General features: G+C 43.5%; 1 protein-coding gene across 1 annotated transcript in view; it reads right to left on the reverse strand.

Annotated features, from left to right (window-relative positions):
- LOC110502043 (UDP-glucuronic acid decarboxylase 1-like) overlaps positions 1-22,286 on the reverse strand; it is a 44,899-nt gene extending 22,613 nt beyond the window's left edge. Inside the window, 3 exon segments of the mRNA XM_090216398.1 lie at positions 16,070-16,191; positions 20,458-20,517; positions 22,274-22,286. Of these exon segments, the coding sequence (XP_090072524.1) occupies positions 16,070-16,191; positions 20,458-20,517; positions 22,274-22,286 (195 nt within the window).
- Between the last annotated feature and the right edge of the window lie 913 nt (positions 22,287-23,199).

Genomic DNA, 23,199 nt, shown 5'->3' on the forward strand with positions numbered 1-23,199 from the left:
ATCCAGGTGTTAGAATGGCCAAGTCAAAGTCCAGACCTGAATCCAATCGAGAATCTGTGGAAAGAACTGAAAACTGCTGTTCACAAATACTCTCCATCCAACCTCACTGAGCTCGAGCTGTTTTGCAAGGAGGAATGGGAAAAAATGTCAGTCTCTCGATGTGCAAAACTGATAGAGACATACCCCAAGCGACTTACAGCTGTAATCGCAGCAAAAGGTGGCGCTACAAAGTATTAACTTAAGGGGGCTGAATAATTTTGCACGCCCAATTTTTCAGTTTTTGATTTGTTAAAAAAGTTTGAAATATCCAATAAATGTCGTTCCACTTCATGATTGTGTCCCACTTGTTGTTGATTCTTCACAAAAAAATACAGTTTTATATCTTTATGTTTGAAGCCTGAAATGTGGCAAAAGGTCGCAAAGTTCAAGGGGGCTGAATACTTTCGCAAGGCACTGTATGCGGATGACTCAACACTATATACGTCAGCTACCACAGAAAGTGAAATGACTGCAACACTTAACAAAGAGCTGCAGTTCGTTTCAGAATGGGTGGAATAAGACAAATATTTCAAAAACTAAAATAATTGTATTTGGGACAAATCATTCACCAAACCCTAAACTTCAACTTGTAACAAATAATGTGAAATCGAGCAAGTTGAGGTGACTAAACTGCTTGGAGTAACCCTGGATTGTAAACTGTCATGGTCAAAACATGTTGATACAACAGTAGCTAAGATGGGGAGAAGTCTGTCCATAATAAAGCGCTGTTCTGCATTTTTAACAACACTATCAACAAGGCAGGTCCTACAGGCTCTAGTTTTGTCGCACCTGGACTTCTGTTCAGTCGTGTGGTCGGATAGCCCTTAAATGTACACAAAGAGCTAACATTAATAATATGCATGTAAATCTCTCATGGCTCATAATGGGGGAGAGATTGACTTCATCGCTACTTGTTTTTGTAAGAAGTGTTGACATGCTGAATGCACTGAGGTGTCTGTTTAACTGCTAGCACACAGCTCGGACACCCATACATACCCCACAATACATGCCACCAAAGTTCTCATCCCAGTCCCCAAGTCAAGAACAGACTATGGGAGGTGCACAGTACTACATAGAGCCATGGCTACATGGAACTATTCCACATCAGGTAACTGATGCAAGCAGTAGAATCAGATTTAGCAATTATGGAACAGCACACACATACACATACGACACACACACACATGTACACATGGATGTTGTATTGTAAATATGTGATAGTGGAGTAGTTGCCTGAGGGAACACACTAAATACATTGGGTAACGTGTTATGAAATGTAATGTCATGTAACATTTTAAATTGTGTATATAACTGCCTTAAGTTGTTGAACCCCAGGAAGAGTAGCTGCTGCCTTTGCATCAGCAAATGGGGATCCTTAATACAAATACACACATATTTGGACTTATAAATGATATGTACCCATTGATTTTTGAAGAACATAACTTATGAGCTTAGATCAACAGTTATACCTCATCAGTGTCACGGCTGTTGAAAGAACTGGACCAAGGTGTAGCGTGGTGAGCGTACATATTCCCTTTTTATTTGGGTGACGCCGACAAAACAATACAAAATAAACCATGAAGCTTAAGGCTATGTTAACAAAGTTAACTTCCCACAAACACAGGTGGGAAAAAGGGTACCCAAGTATGGTTCCCAATCAGAGACAACAATAGACAGTTGTCCCTTATTGAGAACCATACCCGGCCAAAACCTAGAAATAGAAAATCATAGAAACACAAAACATAGAATGCCCACCCCAACTCACGCCCTGACGAAACCAAAATAGAGACACAGTATATCACAAAAGTGAGTACACCCCTCACATTTTTGTAAATATTTGAGTATATCTTTTCATGTGACAACACTGAAGAAATGACACTTTGCTACAATGTAATGTAGTGAGTGTACAGCTTTGTATAACAGTGTAAATTTGCTGTCCCCTCAAAATACCTCATCACACAGCCATTAATGTCTAAACCGCTGGCAACAAAAGTGAGTACACCCGTAAGTGAAAATGTCCAAATTGGGCCCAAGGTGTCAATATTTTGTGTGGCCACCATCATTTTCCAGCACTGCCTTAACCCTCTTGGGCATGGAGTTCACCAGAGCTTCACAGGTTGCCACTGGAGTCCTCTTCCACTCCTCCATGACAACATCACAGAGCTGGTGGATGTTAGAGACCTTGCACTCCTCCACCTTCCGTTTGGGGATGCCCCACAGATGCTCAATAGGGTTTAGGTCTGGAGACATGCTTGGCCAGTCTATCACCTTTACCCTCAGCTTCTATAGCAAGGCAGTGGTCGTCTTGGAGGTGTGTTTGGGGTCGTTATCATGTTGGAATACTGCCCCGCGACCCAGTCTCCGAAGGGAGGGGATCATGCTCTGCTTCAGTATTTATTTATTTATTTTTATTTTATTTTATTTTACCTTTATTTAACCAGGTAGGCAAGTTGAGAACAAGTTCTCATTTACAATTGCGACCTGGCCAAGATAAAGCAAAGCAGTTCGACAGATACAACAACACAGAGTTACACATGGAGTAAAACAAACATACAGTCAATAATAAAGTATAAACAAGTCTATATACAATGTGAGCAAATGAGGTGAGAAGGGAGGTAAAGGCAAAAAAGGCCTTGGTGGCAAGGTAAATACAATATAGCAAGTAAAACACTGGAATGGTAGTTTTGCAATGGAAGAATGTGCAAAGTAGAAATAAAAATAATGGGGTGCAAAGGAGCAAAATAAATAAATAAATTAAATACAGTTGGGAAAGAGGTAGTTGATAGGGCTAAATTATAGGTGGGCTAAGTACAGGTGCAGTAATCTGCGAGCTGCTCTGACAGTTGGTGCTTAAAGCTAGTGAGGGAGATAAGTGTTTCCAGTTTCAGAGATTTTTGTAGTTCGTTCCAGTCATTGGCAGCAGAGAACTGGAAAGAGAGGCGGCCAAAGAAAGAATTGGTTTTGGGGGTGACTAGAGAGATATACTTGCTGGAGCGTGTGCTACAGGTGGGAGATGCTATGGTGACCAGCGAGCTGAGATAAGGGGGAACTTTACCTAGCAGGGTCTTGTAGATGACATGGAGCCAGTGGGTTTGGCGACGAGTATGAAGCGAGGGCCAGCCAACGAGAGCGTACAGGTCGCAATGGTGGGTAGTATATGGGGCTTTGGTGACAAAACGGATTGCACTGTGATAGACTGCATCCAATTTGTTGAGTAGGGTATTGGAGGCTATTTTGTAAATTACATCGCCAAAGTCGAGGATTGGTAGGATGGTCAGTTTTACAAGGGTATGTTTGGCAGCATGAGTGAAGGATGCTTTGTTGCGAAATAGGAAGCCAATTCTAGATTTAACTTTGGATTGGAGATGTTTGATATGGGTCTGGAAGGAGAGTTTACAGTCTAACCAGACACCTAAGTATTTGTAGTTGTCCACGTATTCACGTTGTCCACGTATTGTCCACGTATCCACGTTGTCCACGTATTGTCCACGTATTCACGTACTCTGACGTAGTCAGAGCCGTCCAGAGTAGTGATGTTGGACAGGCGGGCAGGTGCAGGTAGCGATCGGTTGAAGAGCATGCATTTAGTTTTACTTGTATTTAAGAGCAATTGGAGGCCACGGAAGGAGAGTTGTATGGCATTGAAGCTTGCCTGGAGGGTTGTTAACACAGTGTCCAAAGAAGGGCCGGAAGTATACAGAATGGTGTCGTCTGCGTAGAGGTGGATCAGAGACTTACCAGCAGCAAGAGCGACCACATTGATGTATACAGAGAAGAGAGTCGGTCCAAGAATTGAACCCTGTGGCACCCCCATAGAGACTGCCAGAGGTCCGGACAACAGACCCTCCGATTTGACACACTGAACTCTATCAGAGAAGTAGTTGGTGAACCAGGCGAGGCAATCATTTGAGAAACCAAGGCTGTTGAGTCTGCCGATGAGGATGTGGTGATTGACAGAGTCGAAAGCCTTGGCCAGATCAATGAATACGGCTGCACAGTAATGTTTCTTATCGATGGCGGTTAAGATATCGTTTAGGACCTTGAGCGTGGCTGAGGTGCACCCATGACCAGCTCTGAAACCAGATTGCATAGCAGAGAAGGTATGGTGAGATTCAAAATGGTCGGTAATCTGTTTGTTGACTTGGCTTTCGAAGACCTTAGAAAGGCATGGTAGGATAGATATAGGTCTGTAGCAGTTTGGGTCAAGAGTGTCCCCCCCTTTGAAGAGGGGGATGACCGCAGCTGCTTTCCAATCTTTGGGAATCTCAGACGACACGAAAGAGAGGTTGAACAGGCTAGTAATAGGGGTGGCAACAATTTCGGCAGATAATTTTAGAAAGAAAGGGTCCAGATTGTCTAGCCCGGCTGATTTGTAGGGGTCCAGATTTTGCAGCTCTTTCAGAACATCAGTTGAATGGATTTGGGAGAAGGAGAAATGGGGAAGGCTTGGGCGAGTTGCTGTTGGGGGTGCAGTGCTGTTGACAGGGGTAGGAGTAGCCAGGTGGAAAGCATGGCCAGCAGTAGAAAAATGCTTATTGAAATTTTCAATTATGGTGGATTTATCAGTGGTGACAGTGTTTCCTATCTTCAGTGCAGTGGGCAGCTGGGAGGAGGTGTTCTTATTCTCCATGGACTTTACAGTGTCCCAGAACTTTTTTGAGTTAGTGTTACAAGAAGCAAATTTCTGCTTGAAAAAGCTAGCCTTGGCTTTTCTAACTGCCTGTGTATAATGGTTTCTAGCTTCCCTGAACAGCTGCATATCACGGGGGCTGTTCGATGCTAATGCAGAACGCCATAGGATGTTTTTGTGTTGGTTAAGGGCAGTCAGGTCTGGGGAGAACCAAGGGCTATATCTGTTCCTGGTTCTAAATTTCTTGAATGGGGCATGTTTATTTAAGATGGTTAGGAAGGCATTTTAAAAAAATATCCAGGCATCCTCTACTGACGGGATGAGGTCAATATCCTTCCAGGATACCCCGGCCAGGTCGATTAGAAAGGCCTGCTCGCTGAAGTGTTTCAGGGAGCGTTTTACAGTGATGAGAGGAGGTTGTTTGACCGCTGACCCATTACGGATGCAGGCAATGAGGCAGTGATCGCTGAGATCTTGGTTGAAGACAGCAGAGGTGTATTTAGAGGGGAAGTTGGTTAGGATGATATCTATGAGGGTGCCCGTGTTTAAGGCTTTGGGGAGGTACCTGGTAGGTTCATTGATAATTTGTGTGAGATTGAGGGCATCAAGTTTAGATTGTAGGATGGCTGGGGTGTTAAGCATGTTCCAGTTTAGGTCGCCTAGCAGCACGAGCTCTGAAGATAGATGGGGGGCAATCAGTTCACATATGGTGTCCAGAGCACAGCTGGGGGCAGAGGGTGGTCTATAGCAGGCGGCAACAGTGAGAGACTTGTTTTTAGAGAGGTGGATTTTTAAAAGTAGAAGTTCAAATTGTTTGGGTACAGACCTGGATAGTAGGACAGAACTCTGCAGGCTATCTTTGCAGTAGATTGCAACACCGCCCCCTTTGGCAGTTCTATCTTGTCTGAAAATGTTGTAGTTTGGAATTAAAATGTCAGAATTTTAGGTGGTCTTCCTAAGCCAGGATTCAGACACAGCTAGAACATCCGGGTTGGCAGAGTGTGCTAAAGCAGTGAAAAGAACAAACTTAGGGAGGAGGCTTCTAATGTTAACATGCATGAAACCAAGGCTATTACGGTTACAGAAGTCGTCAAAAGAGAGCGCCTGGGGAATAGGAGTGGAGCTAGGCACTGCAGGGCCTGGATTCACCTCTACATCGCCAGAGGAACATAGGAGGAGTAGAATAAGGGTGCGGCTAAAAGCAATAAGAATTGGTCGTCTAGAACGTCTGGAACAGAGAGTAAAAGGAGGTTTCTGGGGGCGATAAAATAGCATCAAGGTATAATGTACAGACAAAGGTAAGGTAGGATGTGAATACAGTGGAGGTAAACCTAGGTATTGAGTGATGAAGAGAGAGATATTGTCTCTAGAAACATCATTGAGACCAGGAGATGTCATTGCATGTGTGGGTGGTGGAACTAATAGGTTGGATAAGGTATAGTGAGCAGGACTAGAGGCTCTACAGTGAAATAAGCCAATAAACACTAACCAGAACAGCAATGGACAAGACATATTGACATTAAGGAGAGGCATGCTTAGTCGAGTGATCAAAAGGGTCCAGTGAGTGGAGAGGTTGGTTGAGGGTCACGGCGATTTAGACAGCTAGCCAGGCCAACCGGTAGCAAGCTAGCATAGGATGGAGTCTGTTGTTAGCCACCTCTTGCGTTCGGTCAGTAGATTAGTGGGGTTCCGTGTGGTAGAGGGGATTAATCCAAATCACACAACAACAACAAAAATAAGAACAATAGATATAGTTATAGAGGCCCGAGAAGAAAACATAATAATAATAAAAATAAATAAATTGTCCGATTGTCTATTCAGATAGCAGCCGGTAAGACAGCTAACGGTTAGCGGGCCGCAGATGGGCGTTCAGGTAACGTCGCGACAGAGGAGCCAGCCGGATCTCATTCAGGTAGATAACGTCGGCAGTCCAGTTGTGAAGGCCTGGTGGGGCTCCGCGTAGGCAGTGAAACGGGTCCGGATAGGTGACTGCAGCCCAGGAGTGAATGATGGAACTCAGGAGTGATTGACGGAGCTGGCTAGCACCGGAACAATCGATGTTTGCTCCGGAATCGACGAAATCCGACTGTCACACGGATAGCAGCTAGCTAGCTGTGAGATCCGGGTATGAATGTCCAGAGAGCAGTTGAAATCCAGGGACATGGAGAGAAAAATTGGTCCGGTATGTTCCGTTCCGAGCCGCGCTGCGCCGTACAAAACTGGCGATAGATTTTCGATAGAATTTCGAGCTAAAGGATAGCTGATGACCACAAACCGTGGTTAGCTGAATACTAATGATTTGCCAGTAAAGAAGCTAACTAGCTTCTGGATTAGCTTCTGGGCTAGCTCCTGGCTAGCTTCTGGCTAGTTTCTGGCTAGCTTCTTGGAGTTTCTGGCTAGCTTCTTGGAGGATTACAGATCTGAGGTAAATAATACTTTTTTATAAATATAAATTGGTGAGGCTGGTTGCAGGAGAGTGTTTAGAAGATGAGTTGATGAAAAATAAAATGTATGTGAAAAAAGTTGTAAATATATATATATATACAGGACACGACAAGACGAGGACAAAAGACGTCTGAACTGCTATGCGATCTTGGAGAGAGAGGATGTCCCAGTACGTTAGCATTTATGGTTCCCTCAATGAACTGTAACTCCCCAGTGCCGGCAGCACTCATGCAGCCCCAGAACATGACACTCCCACCACCATGCTTGACTGTAGGCAAGACACACTTGTCTTTGTACTCCTCACCTGGATACCGCCACACACGCTTGACACCATCTGAACCAAATAAGTTTATCTTGGTCTCATCAGACCACAGGACATAACTTCTTTGGTCGACCATGGCGGGGCCTGTTCTGAGTGGAACCTGTCCAGTTAAACTGCTGTATGGTCTTGGCCAACGTGCTGCAGCTCAGTTTCAGGGTCTTGGCAATCTTCTTATAGCCCAGACCATCTTTATATAGAGCAACAATTATGTTTTTCAGATCCTCAGAGAGTTCTTTGCCATGAGGTACCATGTTGAACTTCCAGTGACCAGTCAGTATGAGGGAGTGTGAGAGCGATGACACAAAATTTAACACACCTGCTCCCCATTCACACCTGAGACCTTGTAACACTAATGAGTCACATGACACCGGGGAGGGAAAATGGCTAATTGGGCCCGATTTTGACATTTTCACTTAGGGGTGTTCTCACTTGTGTGGCCAGCGGTTTAGACATTAATGGCTGTGTGTTGAGGTATTTTGAGGGGACAGCAAATTTACACTGTTATACAAGCTGTACACTCACTACTTTACATTGTAGCAAAGTGTCATTTCTTCAGTGTTGTCACATGAAATGATATACTCAAATATTTACAAAAATGTGAGGGGTGTACTCACTTTTGTGATATACTGTAAAAAAGGATCTCCAAGGTCAGGGCGTGACAATCAGAACCCAAAATATAAGCTTGTTTTACTCCAAAGTAAGCAAACCAATAAAATGTAAGAAAACACTGTTTATCCTCAAAACATGGTTAAAACTATCATTTTGAAATCATGGATGGTCAGTCCTTGCATCCATAACGGTCTATGAATTTGAGTGTGGATACATTTCTCCAGCACCATCCCTCAGCTTTTTACCGAAACAGTGGTGGGGAGAACGCTTTGTGATACATCATACTTTATATGGAGTGTTTTCCCTCCTTCATTTGTAAAACGGTTGGGTAGAGCTGGGCTTTACGTGCTGATAAAATCAACACAATTAAATTTCAAATCTAAACTCAATAAAAAAAGAAGCTTCCCTTTTTCAAGACCCTGTCTTTCAAAGATACGGACCCTGCTCATCTGCGTGAACGTGCCTTAGGCATGCTGCAAGGAGTCATGAGGACTGCAGATGTGGCCAGGGCAATAAATTGAAATGTCCGTACTGTGAGACGCCTAAGACAGCGCTACAGGGAGACAGGATGGACAGCTGATCGTCCTCACAGTGGCAGACCACGTGGAACAACACCTGCACAGGATCAGTACATCCAAACATCACACCTGCGGGACAGGTACAGGACGGCAACAACAACTGCCCGAGTTACACCAGGAATGCACAAAGCCTCCATCAGTGCTCAGACTGTCTGCAATAGGCTGAGAGAGGCTGGACTGAGGGCTTGTAGGCCTGTTGTACGGCAGGTCCTCACCAGACATCACCGGCAACAATGTCGCCTATGGGCACAAACCCACCGTCGCTGGACCAGAGAGGACTGGCAAAAAGTGCTCTTCACTGACTAGTCGCGGTTTTGTCTCTACAGGGGTGATGGTCGGATTCACGTTTATCGTCGAAGGAATGAGCGGAGGAGATGCACTGCAGTACTTAATGCAGCTGGTGGCCACACCAGATACTGACTGTTACTTTTGATTTTGACCCCCCTTTGTTCAGGGACACATTATTCAATTTCTGTTAGTCACATGTCTGTGGAACTTGTTCAGTTTATGTCTCACTTGTTGAATCTTGTTATGTTCATCCAAATATTTACACATGTTAAGTTTGCTGAAAATAAACGTAGTTGACAGTGAGAGGACGTTTCTTTTTTTGCTGAGTTTAGTTGCTCCTGCTGTCTTTATAGTATAGTTCCTGTATTTGATTGATAAGCACTATTTTTAGTTCCTCTGTGCCTGTCGTCTGTGTGATTGCTGCTTGCGGTCTCTACCCTGTGTATTTACAGTGTACAAAGCCAGGCGAAAGGCGCAGAACAATTCCCTTTGACACAACTAGAGAGAGGAGACTAGGAACACAGAGTACCAAGAAAAAACACAGAGTACCAAGAAAAAACACAGAGTACCAAAACAGATGGAAAAATTGTCTGATAGAGGTGCCTGTCATGCTGTGGCCTAAAAGCCTTTCTTTCCCAGTGACTCTAAGGGTCTGTCAGGGTCAACTCTGCCCTGGGTTTCACCATCACAGCACAAGGCATAGAGAGAGATACGTTTTTTCTCTAGGGGGAGGAGAGAATACTTCATTCTCTCAGAGAAATAGAAAGAGAGGAGTGGATGGGGTCATGACATGGATGAAAATATTTCGATTCACTTCTGTTAAAGTTTGTTTTGTTCCACAGCTTTTAGAACCTGTAGTCTGAAGTGGTGCAGTGTGTACACACACGGGCAAAACCCTGTCACGGTGGTAACAGCGATAAGGTCTGAGGTAACTACAGAGTTTTAATACCAGCCCACACAGAGCGAAAACACACACCCCGACCCCAATGTACCGGTGCTCACATCTGAGGAACGAAAATGAAGGGGCAACATTGAGAGAATATTCATAGAGAACTACAACGATAAAAGAACAATAAGAGCACAATCTGTCATTTATCACAATGCACAGTGTTTGGCAGTGATGGGGAATGAGTGAAGGCTTCTTGGCTTTTTTATTGGCGGTCTATTTACCTCGCTGTTTGTTTGCCTGATTGCCTCTATATGCAGAGTAATGATTGTGAGCCCAGACAGTAAAAGTATGTGAAAACACCACACAGACAGACTACAGGCTGTATATACAGACAGGAAATAAAGAGGTGGGCAGGAAAGAGACAGGGGGAGGAATAGAGAGGAATGGAAGTGGGAGGAGTTTAGGAGAGGGGATGAGGGACAGAGTGGAAAAGATGATTCCAGATCTGACAAAGAGGAAAGGAGGTCAGAGTGGGCAGAGAAAGAAAGTAAAAAATATAAAATGTCATGTTTTTCAAGATAGTAGATTAGAGGAGAGAACAGAAGGGAAGAGGAGAGTAGAGAAGGGAAGGGGAGAGAAGAGAAGGGAAGAGGAGAGGAAAGAAGGGAAGAGGAGAGAACAGAAGGGAAGAGGAGAGGAAAGAAGGGAAGAGGAGAGAACAGAAGGGAAGAGGAGAGTAGAGAAGGGAAGGGGAGAGTAGAGAAGGGAAGAGGAGAGAAGAGAAGGGAAGAGGAGAGTAGAGAAGGGAAGGGGAGAGAAGAGAAGGGAAGAGGAGAGGAAAGAAGGGAAGAGGAGAGGAAAGAAGGGAAGAGGAGAGAAGAGAAGGGAAGAGGAGAGTAGAGAAGGGAAGAGGAGAGGAAAGAGAAGGGAAGAGGAGAGTAGAGAAGGGAAGAGGAGAGAAGAGAAGGGAAGAGGAGAGTAGAGAAGGGAAGAGGAGAGGAAAGAAGGGAAGAGGAGAGTAGAGAAGGGAAGAGGAGAGAAGAGAAGGGAAGAGGAGAGTAGAGAAGGGAAGAGGAAAGAGAAGGGAAGAGGAGAGTAGAGAATGGAAGAGGAGAGAAGAGAAGGGAAGAGGAGAGTAGAGAAGGGAAGAGGAGAGGAAAGAAGAGGAGAGAAGGGAAGAGGAGAGTAGAGAAGGGAAGAGGAGAGAAGAGAAGAGAAGGGAAGAGGAGAGTAGAGAAGGGAAGAGGAGAGGAGAGAAGGGAAGAGGAGAGTAGAGAAGGGAAGAGGAGAGAAGTAAAGAGGAGAGAAGAGGAGAGAAGGGAAGAGGAGAGAGGCTCAGCTGGGTGTGATGTGGACTGATGGTAAGACAATCTGACAGGCCAGAGGGGGGTCTGGATAGCAGCATGTCTGTCACCATGTGATTTCATTCAGTTTATTGAAGGCTGGATATCAGTGGCGATGTGTGTGTGCGTCTGTGTGAGTGTATGAGAGGCCTGTAGACATGAATAGCATATGGATAGTGATACAGATTGCTTATAAACCACCCACAGCATTTATAATATGATGGCAGGATATGAGGGAAGAGAGAAAAAAAGAGAGGAGGTGGTGAGAAAGGGGGTTTAGTTTCAGGGTTTATGTGCATATTTATTCAAGCATGTAAAACAAGGAGGTGAAAAACAACACCAGGCAATTGAAAGCATTACTAGTTGACGGGTATAGAGAAAAAAACATTATTAAGGACATTCTGTAAATAAATAAAATACATCCAACAAATTAACTCTGATTAATTAGCACGCAAACCCCTTACGGATACTCTCCCTTTATATCACACATCACATACAATAAATGTTTAAAATAAATCATGTTTGATTCAAAGCAACTGCTCTCTATCCATCCCTACTGCACAGCTTCTGTTTTTTCTGTGAGAGCAAAATTATAAGATTTCTATAAATACTGTCATTATTATTGCATCAAATGGTTATTTTATACAACAGAAGAGGGGGGGGGGGGGGTTCTTAAACACTCATCTGTGTATTTTTCTGAGAATGGGCCTCTGGAAGATGTAATGCTGACAGAAGATTTACGATGTCTTTGGTTGATTAACCTAACAAGACCGCATTCCATAGCATGAATTGGTGTTTCTGTACAGAGGTACCAGGGTGGAGATGGCTCCAGTATGGAGTAGGGGGTCAGACCCTGGTTTCTACACAATGAGAACAGTCTTTACAGCAGATACTGTTTGCTGTGCATTATTAGTATCTTTCATATGAATCTTACCCTTGTGACCCATACATCTGTTGTTTGTCATGAACATCCAGGAGGATGGACTTTACTATTAAATGCTGTGGCTCAAAACCGCTCATTGGGCTCTCAACTAATCACCTACAGGAGGGTCGTTGACAAGCTCCATTACCGCTGTAATTAAATAATAAAGTTTACTTGTTTTTAAGAAATGTAAGTCTCCTTTTGATTAGAATAACTCCACTACATTTCTCTCCCTCTCCGTGTCTGCCCCACACAGACCAGACAAGTAGAAGCGCAAGGGTACAACTTCCTAAACCATCGCACAGTTTGGGCTAGATCTGATTTATCTCTAGAGAATGTGATTGGAGCTTACAGGAAAAAAAGAAAGAAATAGCTCACCGTGGCAGAGGTCGGCCTGGCTCACCACACATTTTCATTGGTTGAAGTGCATTAGCATTCCACCAGGCTCGACACAACGTATCCTGCGTGATGATACGTTAGCACGTACATGTAACAGATCAGCTAGCTAGCCACTCTACCTAGCTAGTTAGCTGGCTAACATTATAGGTTTAGTGTCACGTCTAACATAAAAAATCTTTGTTTTTCTGTTCATCATTTCTGTTGCCTGAAAATACTTTTTATGCATGCTAGTGCATGGTTATTTTTCGGTTTTTAATCAACTAATTGACCGACATCGGTTCAATTATTTGAAAGCGGTACTTGAAACGGTAGGGGTCCAACCAATAAAAAAAACACACTGCTCCTATTCAATGTTTGGTCAGAGTTTAACCACCACCTAATCTAACCAATAGAGACCACCCGGCGACCTCCCAGAGACATGCGTCTTGCAAATCATCCTCTACTATGTGGTATGGAGGTAGAGAAACATGCCTCCCCCTCCTCTTCCCAACCTATACTCAACTTGTTTTAAATGTCAACGCATTTCAATGAAAGGGGGTCGGTTGACAGATGCAATTTGCGATATTAAAATTCCACCTACCTCCATGATGGACAGCTGCCTAATGAGAGACGGGCTCTTTCTTTGAGATAAAAAATACCACCAGCCGGAGATGAAAGGCAAGAACAAACAATGGAATGAGATTGCCAAAAGCTGGTGTCAGCCAGGAGGGAGAGAAAGTGGAATATTCATCTATTAATCTAAAAGAAGGTGTGCAAATAGCAGAGTAAGAATGAGGGTCCATCTGTCCATCCATCACACCGTAAATAGCACATGTGGATCAAATTGAGGAAATAGTAGATGTATGTGTCAAGTCACCCAGACAACGGAGCACAGTCAGTATACATCTAACACACAACCACATCTCTTTTACACACCCTTTCACTTACACACACACAAACCTTGTGTGATTGAGTTCATGAGGGTTGGTGGTGTGAGAGACTTTTCATCTCCACAGTGTTGTTCTCCTGGCCTCAGTGATCTGCCTCGGTGACCTGTTTGGTTTAGTCCACTCACTCTGCCCTCAGATCGACTTATCCTCTCTGGATTACACTTTCCCGCTCTTTCTCCCTTCTTCCCTACTTCCTCCAGCTGATTCGGCCTGTTTACGGTGTTAGAGTTAGCTTCCATTCATGGAGGTAGGGCTGACTGAGCTAACACTAAAAGAACTGATGAGAGACAGAGATGTGACAAACAGAGAGGGAGGAGGAAGAGGACGGGGAATATGAAGAGGGAGAGAGGAAGGAGGAATAGGAAGACAAAGAAATAGAAGAGAGAAGTTGCCCTCAGAGAGGATGGTAGAGGAGGATGGGTCTATTACAGCCCTTTCATCCTAGAATGTGCCTGTCCCTTTTTCGATTTGTCCAGCACTTCAGATAGCTCTGCAGGGACATCCCCAACTCAAATCATACACAGTGACGCAAACTCATCTGAATGTCACTCAAAAATGTGGATGGTGAAGTCATGCAAGGAGAGAATTTTGTCTGCGGAAAAACAAAACTTTAAAAGCAGAAGGAAATAACTTAAAATGATTGCCTCCTGTAGGTCTGTCAGCTCAATGTATAGTACAATACACTTCCATCACAATTCATCAAATGCATTTACAAAATAACCATACATTTCATAGCCTGGGTGGTTTACTGCACAGTTTATGCAACAACAAATCATGGGAAAGCCGTCCAGCACTCACACACACAAAAACCTGGATAGGGGCAGGCGGGATGTGTGCAGTAGCTGGTAAAGGAACCAGCTGGTAAAGGAACTACAGTAATACCAGCCACAGGCTAACACATGAATGAGAATGGAGTATAGACTGGGGATACCATTCTACAAACAAAACATGTTTAAATAAGGAGAGAGAGCTTTTAATTAAGCAGATAGAGGGAGACAGATAGAAAGATAGAGAGTCACAGCAATATCTTTTGTATGATCTCTTATACACTATTTCAGGCCCGGCTGTTGGAACTTTGGCTTTCCTGGATATAGCCACTACATTGTGATCACTGCATCCAATGGGTACAGATACAGCTTTAGAACAAAGTTCTACGGTATTAGTAAAAATGTCATCTATACATGTGGATGATCTTGTTCCTGTAGTGTTTGTAAACACCCTGGTAGGTTGATTAATAACCTGAACCAGATTACAGGCACTGGTTACAGTGAAAAGCTTCCTCTTGAGCGGACAGCTTGATGAAAACCACTTAATATTCAGGTCCCCAAGAAAGTAGACCTCTCTGTTTTCATCACATACACTAAACATACACTAAGCATTTCACACATATTATTTAGATACTAACTGTTAGCACTTGGTGGCCTATAGCAACACCCCAAAATAAAAGGCTTTAGATGTACCAAGTGAACCATTGCCCCCCCACCTCCACCCCCTTCCCTCTGGAAGGCTGCTGATCCTCTGTTGTTATTTTCGCTTAGTCACTTAAAATAACTCTACCTACATGTACATATTACCTCAATTACCTCGACACCGGTGCCCCCTGTATATAGCCCCACTATTGTTATTTACTGCTGCTCTATAATTATTTGTTATTCTTGTCTCTTACTTTTTTGGTGGGTATTTTCTTAAAACTGCATTGTTGGTTAAGGGCTTGTAAGTAAGCATTTCACTGTGAAAAATACAATTTGATTTGATGCATACGAAAACACGATAACATTCGCACTACACACATGGATTTTGTATTGTAGATACAGTACCAGTCAAAAGTTTGGACACACCTACTCATTCCAGGGAGACTGCGTGAATCAGGCCTTCATGGTCGAATTGCTGCAAAGAAACCACTACTAAAGGACACCAACAAGAAGAAGAGACTTGCTTGGGCCAAGAAACACGAGCAATGGATGTTAGACTGGTGGAAATCTGTCCTTGGGTCTGAGTCCAAATTTGAGATTGTGTAATTCCCACCGTGAAGCATGGGGGAGAAGGTGTGATGGTGCTTTGCTTGTGTCAGTGATTTATTTAGAATTCAAGGCACACTTAACCAGCATGGCTACCACAGCATTCTGCAGCAATACACCTTCCCATTTAGTTTGCGCTTAGTGGAACTATCATTTGTTTTTCCAACAGGACAATGACCCAACACACCTCTGGGCTGTGTAAGGGCTATTTGACCGAGAACAAGGGTGATGAGGGCTGCATCAGATGACCTGGCCTCCACAATCAACCGACCTCAACCCAACTGACATGGTTTGGGATGAGTTGGACCACAGAGTGAAGGAAAAGCAGCCAACAAGTGCTCAGCATATGTGGGAACTCCTTCAAGACTGTTGGAAAAGCATTCCATGCTTCAATGCTAGTTGAGAGAATTCCAAGAGTGTGCAAAGCTGTCAAGGCAATCGGGTGGCTACTTTGAAGAATCTCAAATATAAAACATATTTTGATTTGTTTAGCACTGTTTTGGTTACTACATGATTCCATATGTGTTCTTTCATAGTGTTGATGTCTTCACCATTATTCTACAATATAGAAAATAGTAAAAATAAAGAAAAACCCTGGAATGAGTAGGTGTGTCCAAATCTTTGACTGGCACTTGATATGCGTGTATGTCTCCCGTACCTGTTTCAGGTAGGCATAGCACATGGTATCAGCGACGCGTTTGCCCTCGTCATAGCAGGCCCGGGGGCCGATGGGGTTCACATGACCCCAGTACTCCTCATTCTGGGGGTGCACCTCGGGGTCTGAGTCGGGGGGAAAGACAGACAGACAGACAGACAGACAGACAGACAGACAGACAGACAGACAGGGGTAAGTCACCAAGAATATAGCCACCTGTTCTGTATAATGCTAATTCCACTGAAACAGAATCCACTCATATTCATTACACAGGCAATGAGTAGTCATTGTTCAGGATGTAAAATGAAATCATTCTTGCAACCGTCTGTAATGTACTCCACATAAACAGTAAACTAAATAATGTACATCGACTAAAGGCCATGCTTAGAGAAAATAGTAATTTTGTGAGAAACGGCACACACATACACAGTTAAGTGAGAAGGGTTTACCAAGAAAAACTTAGTGTGTGTGTAGCTCAATACTGTGCGGTGTACACAGCTAACCTTTTTCAGTACAAGTCAACAAACTAAAGCACACACTCAGACCAACTAAAACACACACTCAGACCAACTAAAACACACACTCAGACCAACTAAAACACACACTCAGACCAACTAAAACACACACTCAGACCAACTAAAACACACACTCAGACCAACTAAAACACACACTCAGACCAACTAAAACACACACTCAGACCAACTAAAACACACACTCAGACCAACTAAAGCACACACTCAGACCAACTAAAACACACACTCAGACCAACTAAAACACACACTCAGACCAACTAAAACACACACTCAGACCAACTAAAACACACACTCAGACCACTCGGGGGAGAAAATGAATGGGAGTTTGTGGGTGCGTTACAGTAAATTAGGTCAGTCTTACTGATGTGCTTTTGTGTCAAACTGTAGCCCAAATCTAAGCGATGAGGGACAGAGAGAGACACTATGCTCAGGTCCCTCTGGAGAGTCTCTCTCACACACACACGCGCATACTTTTATTTTATTTTTATTTCACCTTTATTTAACCAGGTAGGCTAGTTGAGAACAAGTTCTCATTTACAACTGCGACCTGGCCAAGATAAAGCATAGCAGTGTGAGCAGACAACACAGAGTTACACATGGAGTAAACAATTAACAAGTCAATAACACAGTAGAAAACAAAGGGGGAGTCTATATACAATGTGTGCAAAAGGCATGAGGAGGTAGGCGAATAATTACAATTTTGCAGATTAACACTGGAGTGATAAATGATCAGATGGTCATGTACAGGTAGAGATATTGGTGTGCAAAAGAGCAGAAAAGTAAATAAATAAAAACAGTATGGGGATGAGGTAGGTGAAAATGGGTGGGCTATTTACCAATAGACTATGTACAGCTGCAGCGATCGGTTAGCTGCTCAGATAGCTGATGTTTGAAGTTGGTGAGGGAGATAAAAGTCTCCAACTTCAGCGATTTTTGCAATTCGTTCCAGTCACAGGCAGCAGAGTACTGGAACGAAAGGCGGCCAAATGAGGTGTTGGCTTTAGGGATGATCAGTGAGATACACCTGCTGGAGCGCGTGCTACGGATGGGTGTTGCCATCGTGACCAGTGAGCTGAGATAAGGCGGAGCTTACACAGAGAGAGAGAGAGAGAGAGAGAGAGAGAGAGAGAGAGAGAGAGAGCGAGAGAGAGAGAGAGAGAGAAAGAGACACATGCACACTTAAAATAATCTTAAAAGCAATACAGTAATTGGTTCCTCAGTGCACTGTTATCTTTATCCAGAGACATGGCGAGTGGAGCTGTGCATAGTTACAAAGAAATACCATGCAAGCAAAAAACCACACAGCTTCAACATTCCTGGGTACAGTCACTAAAAGTTACTGTTACTACTGTGGCTAAAGTTACTGTACGGTAGGACAACAAAACAAACAAAGTTAATTTGCATAAGAAAGTGCCATGTTGACGAACTTTAACTGGGTCTTAAGGGGATTCACAGTCACCATAACTCCATGACTAAAATTAGCATTGCTGTTAACGTTACAGTACGTTTTTATCAAAGCTCCTTGACGTGATTTACACTTATATCAGTACACTCGTAACAACCTAAGCATGATGAAACTTCTACTCGATCAAATAAGCTTCACCTATCAAAATAGCAGTTCACTTTTATCCGGACCAAATTTGACACACTCATTGCACCCCATACAAAAACTCCTCACTTGGTCTGCTATTTTTGCGAGGACAGATTTTGGACGGAGTCGACCTTCTTGCTTCACCTCTTCCTCTCTGGCATAGCGTACTGTAGCCTAGAGATCAGTAAGGGGCCAGGCGGAAGGCTCTGGCAATAAGTGGTCAACTCTCTAGGCTACACTGTCTATTGCATCTCAGCCGCTCTGTCACTGCTCATCCATGTATTTTATACTTATATATTCTCATCTCATTCCTTTACTAGATTGTGTGTATTAGATTATATTACCTGTTAGATACTGCTGCACTGTTGGATCTAGAAGCATAAGAATTTCGCATACACTCGCAATAACATCTGCTAACCATGTGTATGTGACCAATAAAACTTGATTTTATTTGATTTTTTAAATGTATATATGTATAATGTAGATGTAGCCCCAGGGAGACCATCACCCACCCCTCACTAACTCTGCCACTGCTGCTAAAAAAATCCTTGGGGAAACACCGTCAGGTAGACAGAGAGGGAGAGGAGGGGGATATAGTGAGAGAGTGCATCGGAGGATTGACAAAATCAATCATTTCCTTTGTGTATGTATGCTCATGCATGCGTACAGTTGAAGTCGGAAGTTTACATACACCTTAGCCAAATACATTTAAACTCAGTTTTTCACAATTCCTAACATTTAAAGTAAAAATTCCCTGTTTTAGGTCAGTTAGGATCACCACATTAATTTTAAGAATGTGAAATGTCAGAATAATAGCAGAGAGAATTATGTATTTCAGCTTTTATTTCTTTCATCACATTCCCAGTGGGTTAGACACTTACTCTATTAGTATTTGGTAGCATTGCCTTCATTTTGGCCCATTCCTCCTGACAGAGCTGGTGTAACAAAGTCAGGTTTGTAGGCCTCCTTGCTCGCACATGCTTTTTTAGTTCTGCCCACACATTTTATATAGGATTGAGGTCAGGGCTTTGTGATGGCCACTCCAATACCTTGACGTTGTTGTCCTTAAGCCATTTTGCCACAACTTTGGAAGTTTGCTTGGGGTCATTGTCCATTTGGAAGACCCATTTGCGACCAAGCTTTAACTTCCTGACTGATGTCTTGAGATGTTGCTTCAGTATATCCACATAATTTTATAGTTTTGTCGATATAGGACTCGTTTTACTGTGGATATAGATACTTTTGTACCCGTTTCCACCAGCATCTTCACAAGGTCCTTTGATGCTGTTCTGGGATTGATTTGCACTTTTCACACCAAAGTACGTTCATCTCTATGAGACAGAACGCGTCTCCTTCCTGAGCGGTATGATGGCTGCGTGGTCCCATGGTGTTTATACTTGCGTACTACAGTTTGTACAGATGAACGTGGTACCTTCAGCCGTTTGGAAATTGCTCCCAAGGATGAACCAGACTTGTGGAGGTCTACAATGTTTTTTTCTGAGGCCTTGGCTGATTTATTTTGATTGTCCCATGATGTCAAGCAAAGAGGCACTGAGTTTAAAGGTAGACCTTGAAATTCATCCACAGGTACACAGGTAAATTAGCCTATCAGAAGCGTCTAAAGCCATGACATAATTTTCTGGTATTTTCCAAGCTGTTAGGCACAGTCAACTTAGTGTATGTAAACTTCTGACCCACTGGAATTGTGATACAGTGAATTATAAGTGAAATAATCTGTCTGTAAACAATTGTTGGAAAAATGACTTGTGTCTTGCACAAAGTAGATGTCCTAACCGACTTTCCAAAACTATAGTTTGTTAACAAGACATTTGTGGAGTGGTTGAAAAAGGAGTTTTAATGACTCCAACCTAAGTGTACGTAAACTTCCGACTTCAACTGTACATGCGTATGTATTCAGGGTTTTTGTGGAGATAGCCAGGTAGCCTGGAGACCCGTTTACCCTGCTGACCTTGCTCTGGCTCAGGCCAGGAATGGACAGGGCTGATATAGCAGGCAGCAGGCGCAGCACAGCCCAGACACAGCACAGCCCAGACACATTATCTTACCTCCCCAGAGACATCTCTCTGACCTGTGGCTTGAACTAAACTTGCCACAACAACAATAGACGCTGCCTCACCACTTAACGCCCTGTGAAATATGGTGTTACACTGCTCTGGCCATGTCTAGTAAAGCCCTGTGAAATTTGTGAAATGGACCTGGCACACACTTTACATGCTGGGTAAACCGTGTATGTGTGTGTGTCTTACCTCCATACACCTCAGACGTAGAAGCCAGCAGTAGACATGCTCCCACGTGCTTCGCCAACCCTGGGGACACATAAGACAAAGGCAATAAGACCCAGAGCCAAAAAACCTGGAGAGAGGCAGAATAGATCAATCAAACCCAGAGCTCGTCCCGGGGAGAGTCACAGACTAGATCAATCAAAGCTAGCGTGGAGCCTGGGGAGAGAGTCAGGCCGGAGTAATCAAACCAGTCATCACATCTGTGGAGAGGCAGACAAGATCAATTCAACTCAGAGTGGATACTGTGGTGGGACAAAGCAGAGAGATAGGAGCAGAATTAGTATGGGAGGAGAAGTTGGGAGGGGTAATCAGACCAGAGCAGTGGGACTGGAACCAGATACACTTTCTCATACACTTACACACAGTGTCCCAGATCTGTATATGCCAACTCCTCAAACTATACAAGTTGGCGAAAGCACAGCCGAGCACAGACCGAGCTGGCACCGGGCTTTCACTTGGAAAGAAAGACTTCAAAGTCTGTGGAGAGAGGAACCTAGGCATATGTACAGTGCATTCAGAAAGTATTCAGACCACTTGACTTTGACCCTTTATTCAAGACTTTGTTGAAGCACCTTTGGCAGCGATTACAGCCTGAAGTTTTCTTGAGTATGATGCTACAAGCTTGGCACACCTGTATTTGGGGAGTTTCTCCCATTCTTCTCTGCAAAGGCAAGCCTAAATCAGTTCAGAAGTAAAATGTGGCTTAACAAGTCATCTAATAAGTTATATGGACTCCCTCTGTGTAAAATAAGGGTTAATTAACATGATAATAAGGGTTGACATGATTTTTGAATGACTACCCCTTCCTCTGTCCCCAATACACACAACATATAGTATGTAAGGTCGCTCAGTCAAGTATTGAATTAAGCACAGATTCAACTACAAAGACGAGGGATATTTTCAAAACTCTCAAAGAAGGGCAGTGATTGGTAGATGAGTAATAATAACAAAACAGACATTGAATATATATATCAACAACACAATAATGACCTAAATGACAAAGTAAAAAATAAAATAAAAACCATACGGAAAACATGCATATGTATGCAACATGGTATTAAAGTAATATTGCAACAAAAGAAACATGGGAAAGAAATACACATTTTGGTCTAAATGTAAAGCCTTATGTTTGGAGCAAATCCAACAGCACGTCACTGAGTAACTGCCTCCTTATTTTCAAGCATGGTGGTGGCAGCATCATGGAACAGTATGGGTAGGCATGACATTGGCAAAGACTGGGGAGTTTTTCAGGATGAAAAGAAAAGGGATGGAGCTAAGCACAGGCAAAATCATTGAGGAAAACCTGCTTCAGTCTGCTTTACACCAGACACTGGGAGAGGAATTCACCTTTCAGCAGGACATTAACCTACAACACAAAGCCAAATCTACACTGGAGTTGCAAAGTTAGCGGCCAAGTTACAGTTGAAGTTTTACTTAAATTTGCTTCAAAATCTATGGCAAGACTTGACGAATTTTGAAAAGAATAATGGCCAAATATTGCACAAAACAGTTGAGACTTTCCCAAGAAGACTCACAGCTATAATCGCTGCCAAAGATGTTTCTAACATGTATTGACTCAGGGGTGAATACTTATCTACTTCAGGTATATTAGTGTTATATCTTTCATTCATCTTTAAAAATATATATTACTTATCTTCCACTTAGATATTACAGTATTTTGTGTAGATGATTGACAAAAAAATTGAAATCTATCTACTCAAAAGAACCCCTTCTTTAGCTGACTGTCTGTCTGTACACATTGACGAGCTGACAGTTGTACCTGCGGGGCCCATGCTGGTAGTCTAGTCTTTAATGATCTTGCTATCAGAGTGAATAGAATGCAACCTTATCAGTCAGTTTAAAATGTCACACTTACGCATTGAAAGAGCAAACCGGCACATGTTGGGTTGAGAAGGAATGTGAGGAGAATGTTGGGTCATTGAGTCAATCAGACGCCATTGCCGTGGGTGACGGTATGAACCCCCCCTCTCTGTTGACCCCCACATGACACCTGGGTTCTCCTTCTCTGTGGCCGAAGTAAGATATTTGAGCATGTTAACCCTCGCAAGGCTGCCGGCCCAGACAGCATCCCTAGCCACGTCCTCGGAGCATGCGCAGACCAGCTGGCTGGAGTGTTTACAGATATATTCAATCTCCCCTATCCCAGTCTGTTGTCCCCACATGCTTCAAGATGTCCACCATTGTTCCTGTACCCAAGAAAGCAAAGATAACAGAACTAAATTACTATCGCCCCGTAGCACTCACTTCTGTCATCATGAAGTGCTTTGAGAGATGAATCAAGGATCATAAATCCCCTCTACCTTACCAGACAACCTATGCCCACTTGTTTACCACCCCAATAGATCCACAGACGATGCAATCACCATCGCACTGTACACTGCCCTATCCCATCTGGACAAGAGGAATACCTATGTAAGAATGCTGTTCATTGACAATAACTCAGCATTCAACCTGATAGTACTCTCCAAGCTCATCATTAAGCTCGAGGCCCTGGGTCTGAACCCGCCCTGTGCAACTGGGTCCTGGACTTCCTGACGGGCCACCGCCAGGTGGTGAAGGTAAGCAATAGCACCTTCACTTCGCTGATCCTCAACACTGGGGCCCCACAAGGATGCGTGCTCAGCCCCTCCTGTACTCCTTGTTCACCCATGACTGCGTGGCCACACACGCCTCCAACACAAATCA

This window comes from Oncorhynchus mykiss, chromosome 22 (assembly GCF_057628025.1).
Source record: "Oncorhynchus mykiss isolate SJ-2025 chromosome 22, ASM5762802v1, whole genome shotgun sequence".
Lineage (NCBI taxonomy): Eukaryota > Metazoa > Chordata > Actinopteri > Salmoniformes > Salmonidae > Oncorhynchus > Oncorhynchus mykiss.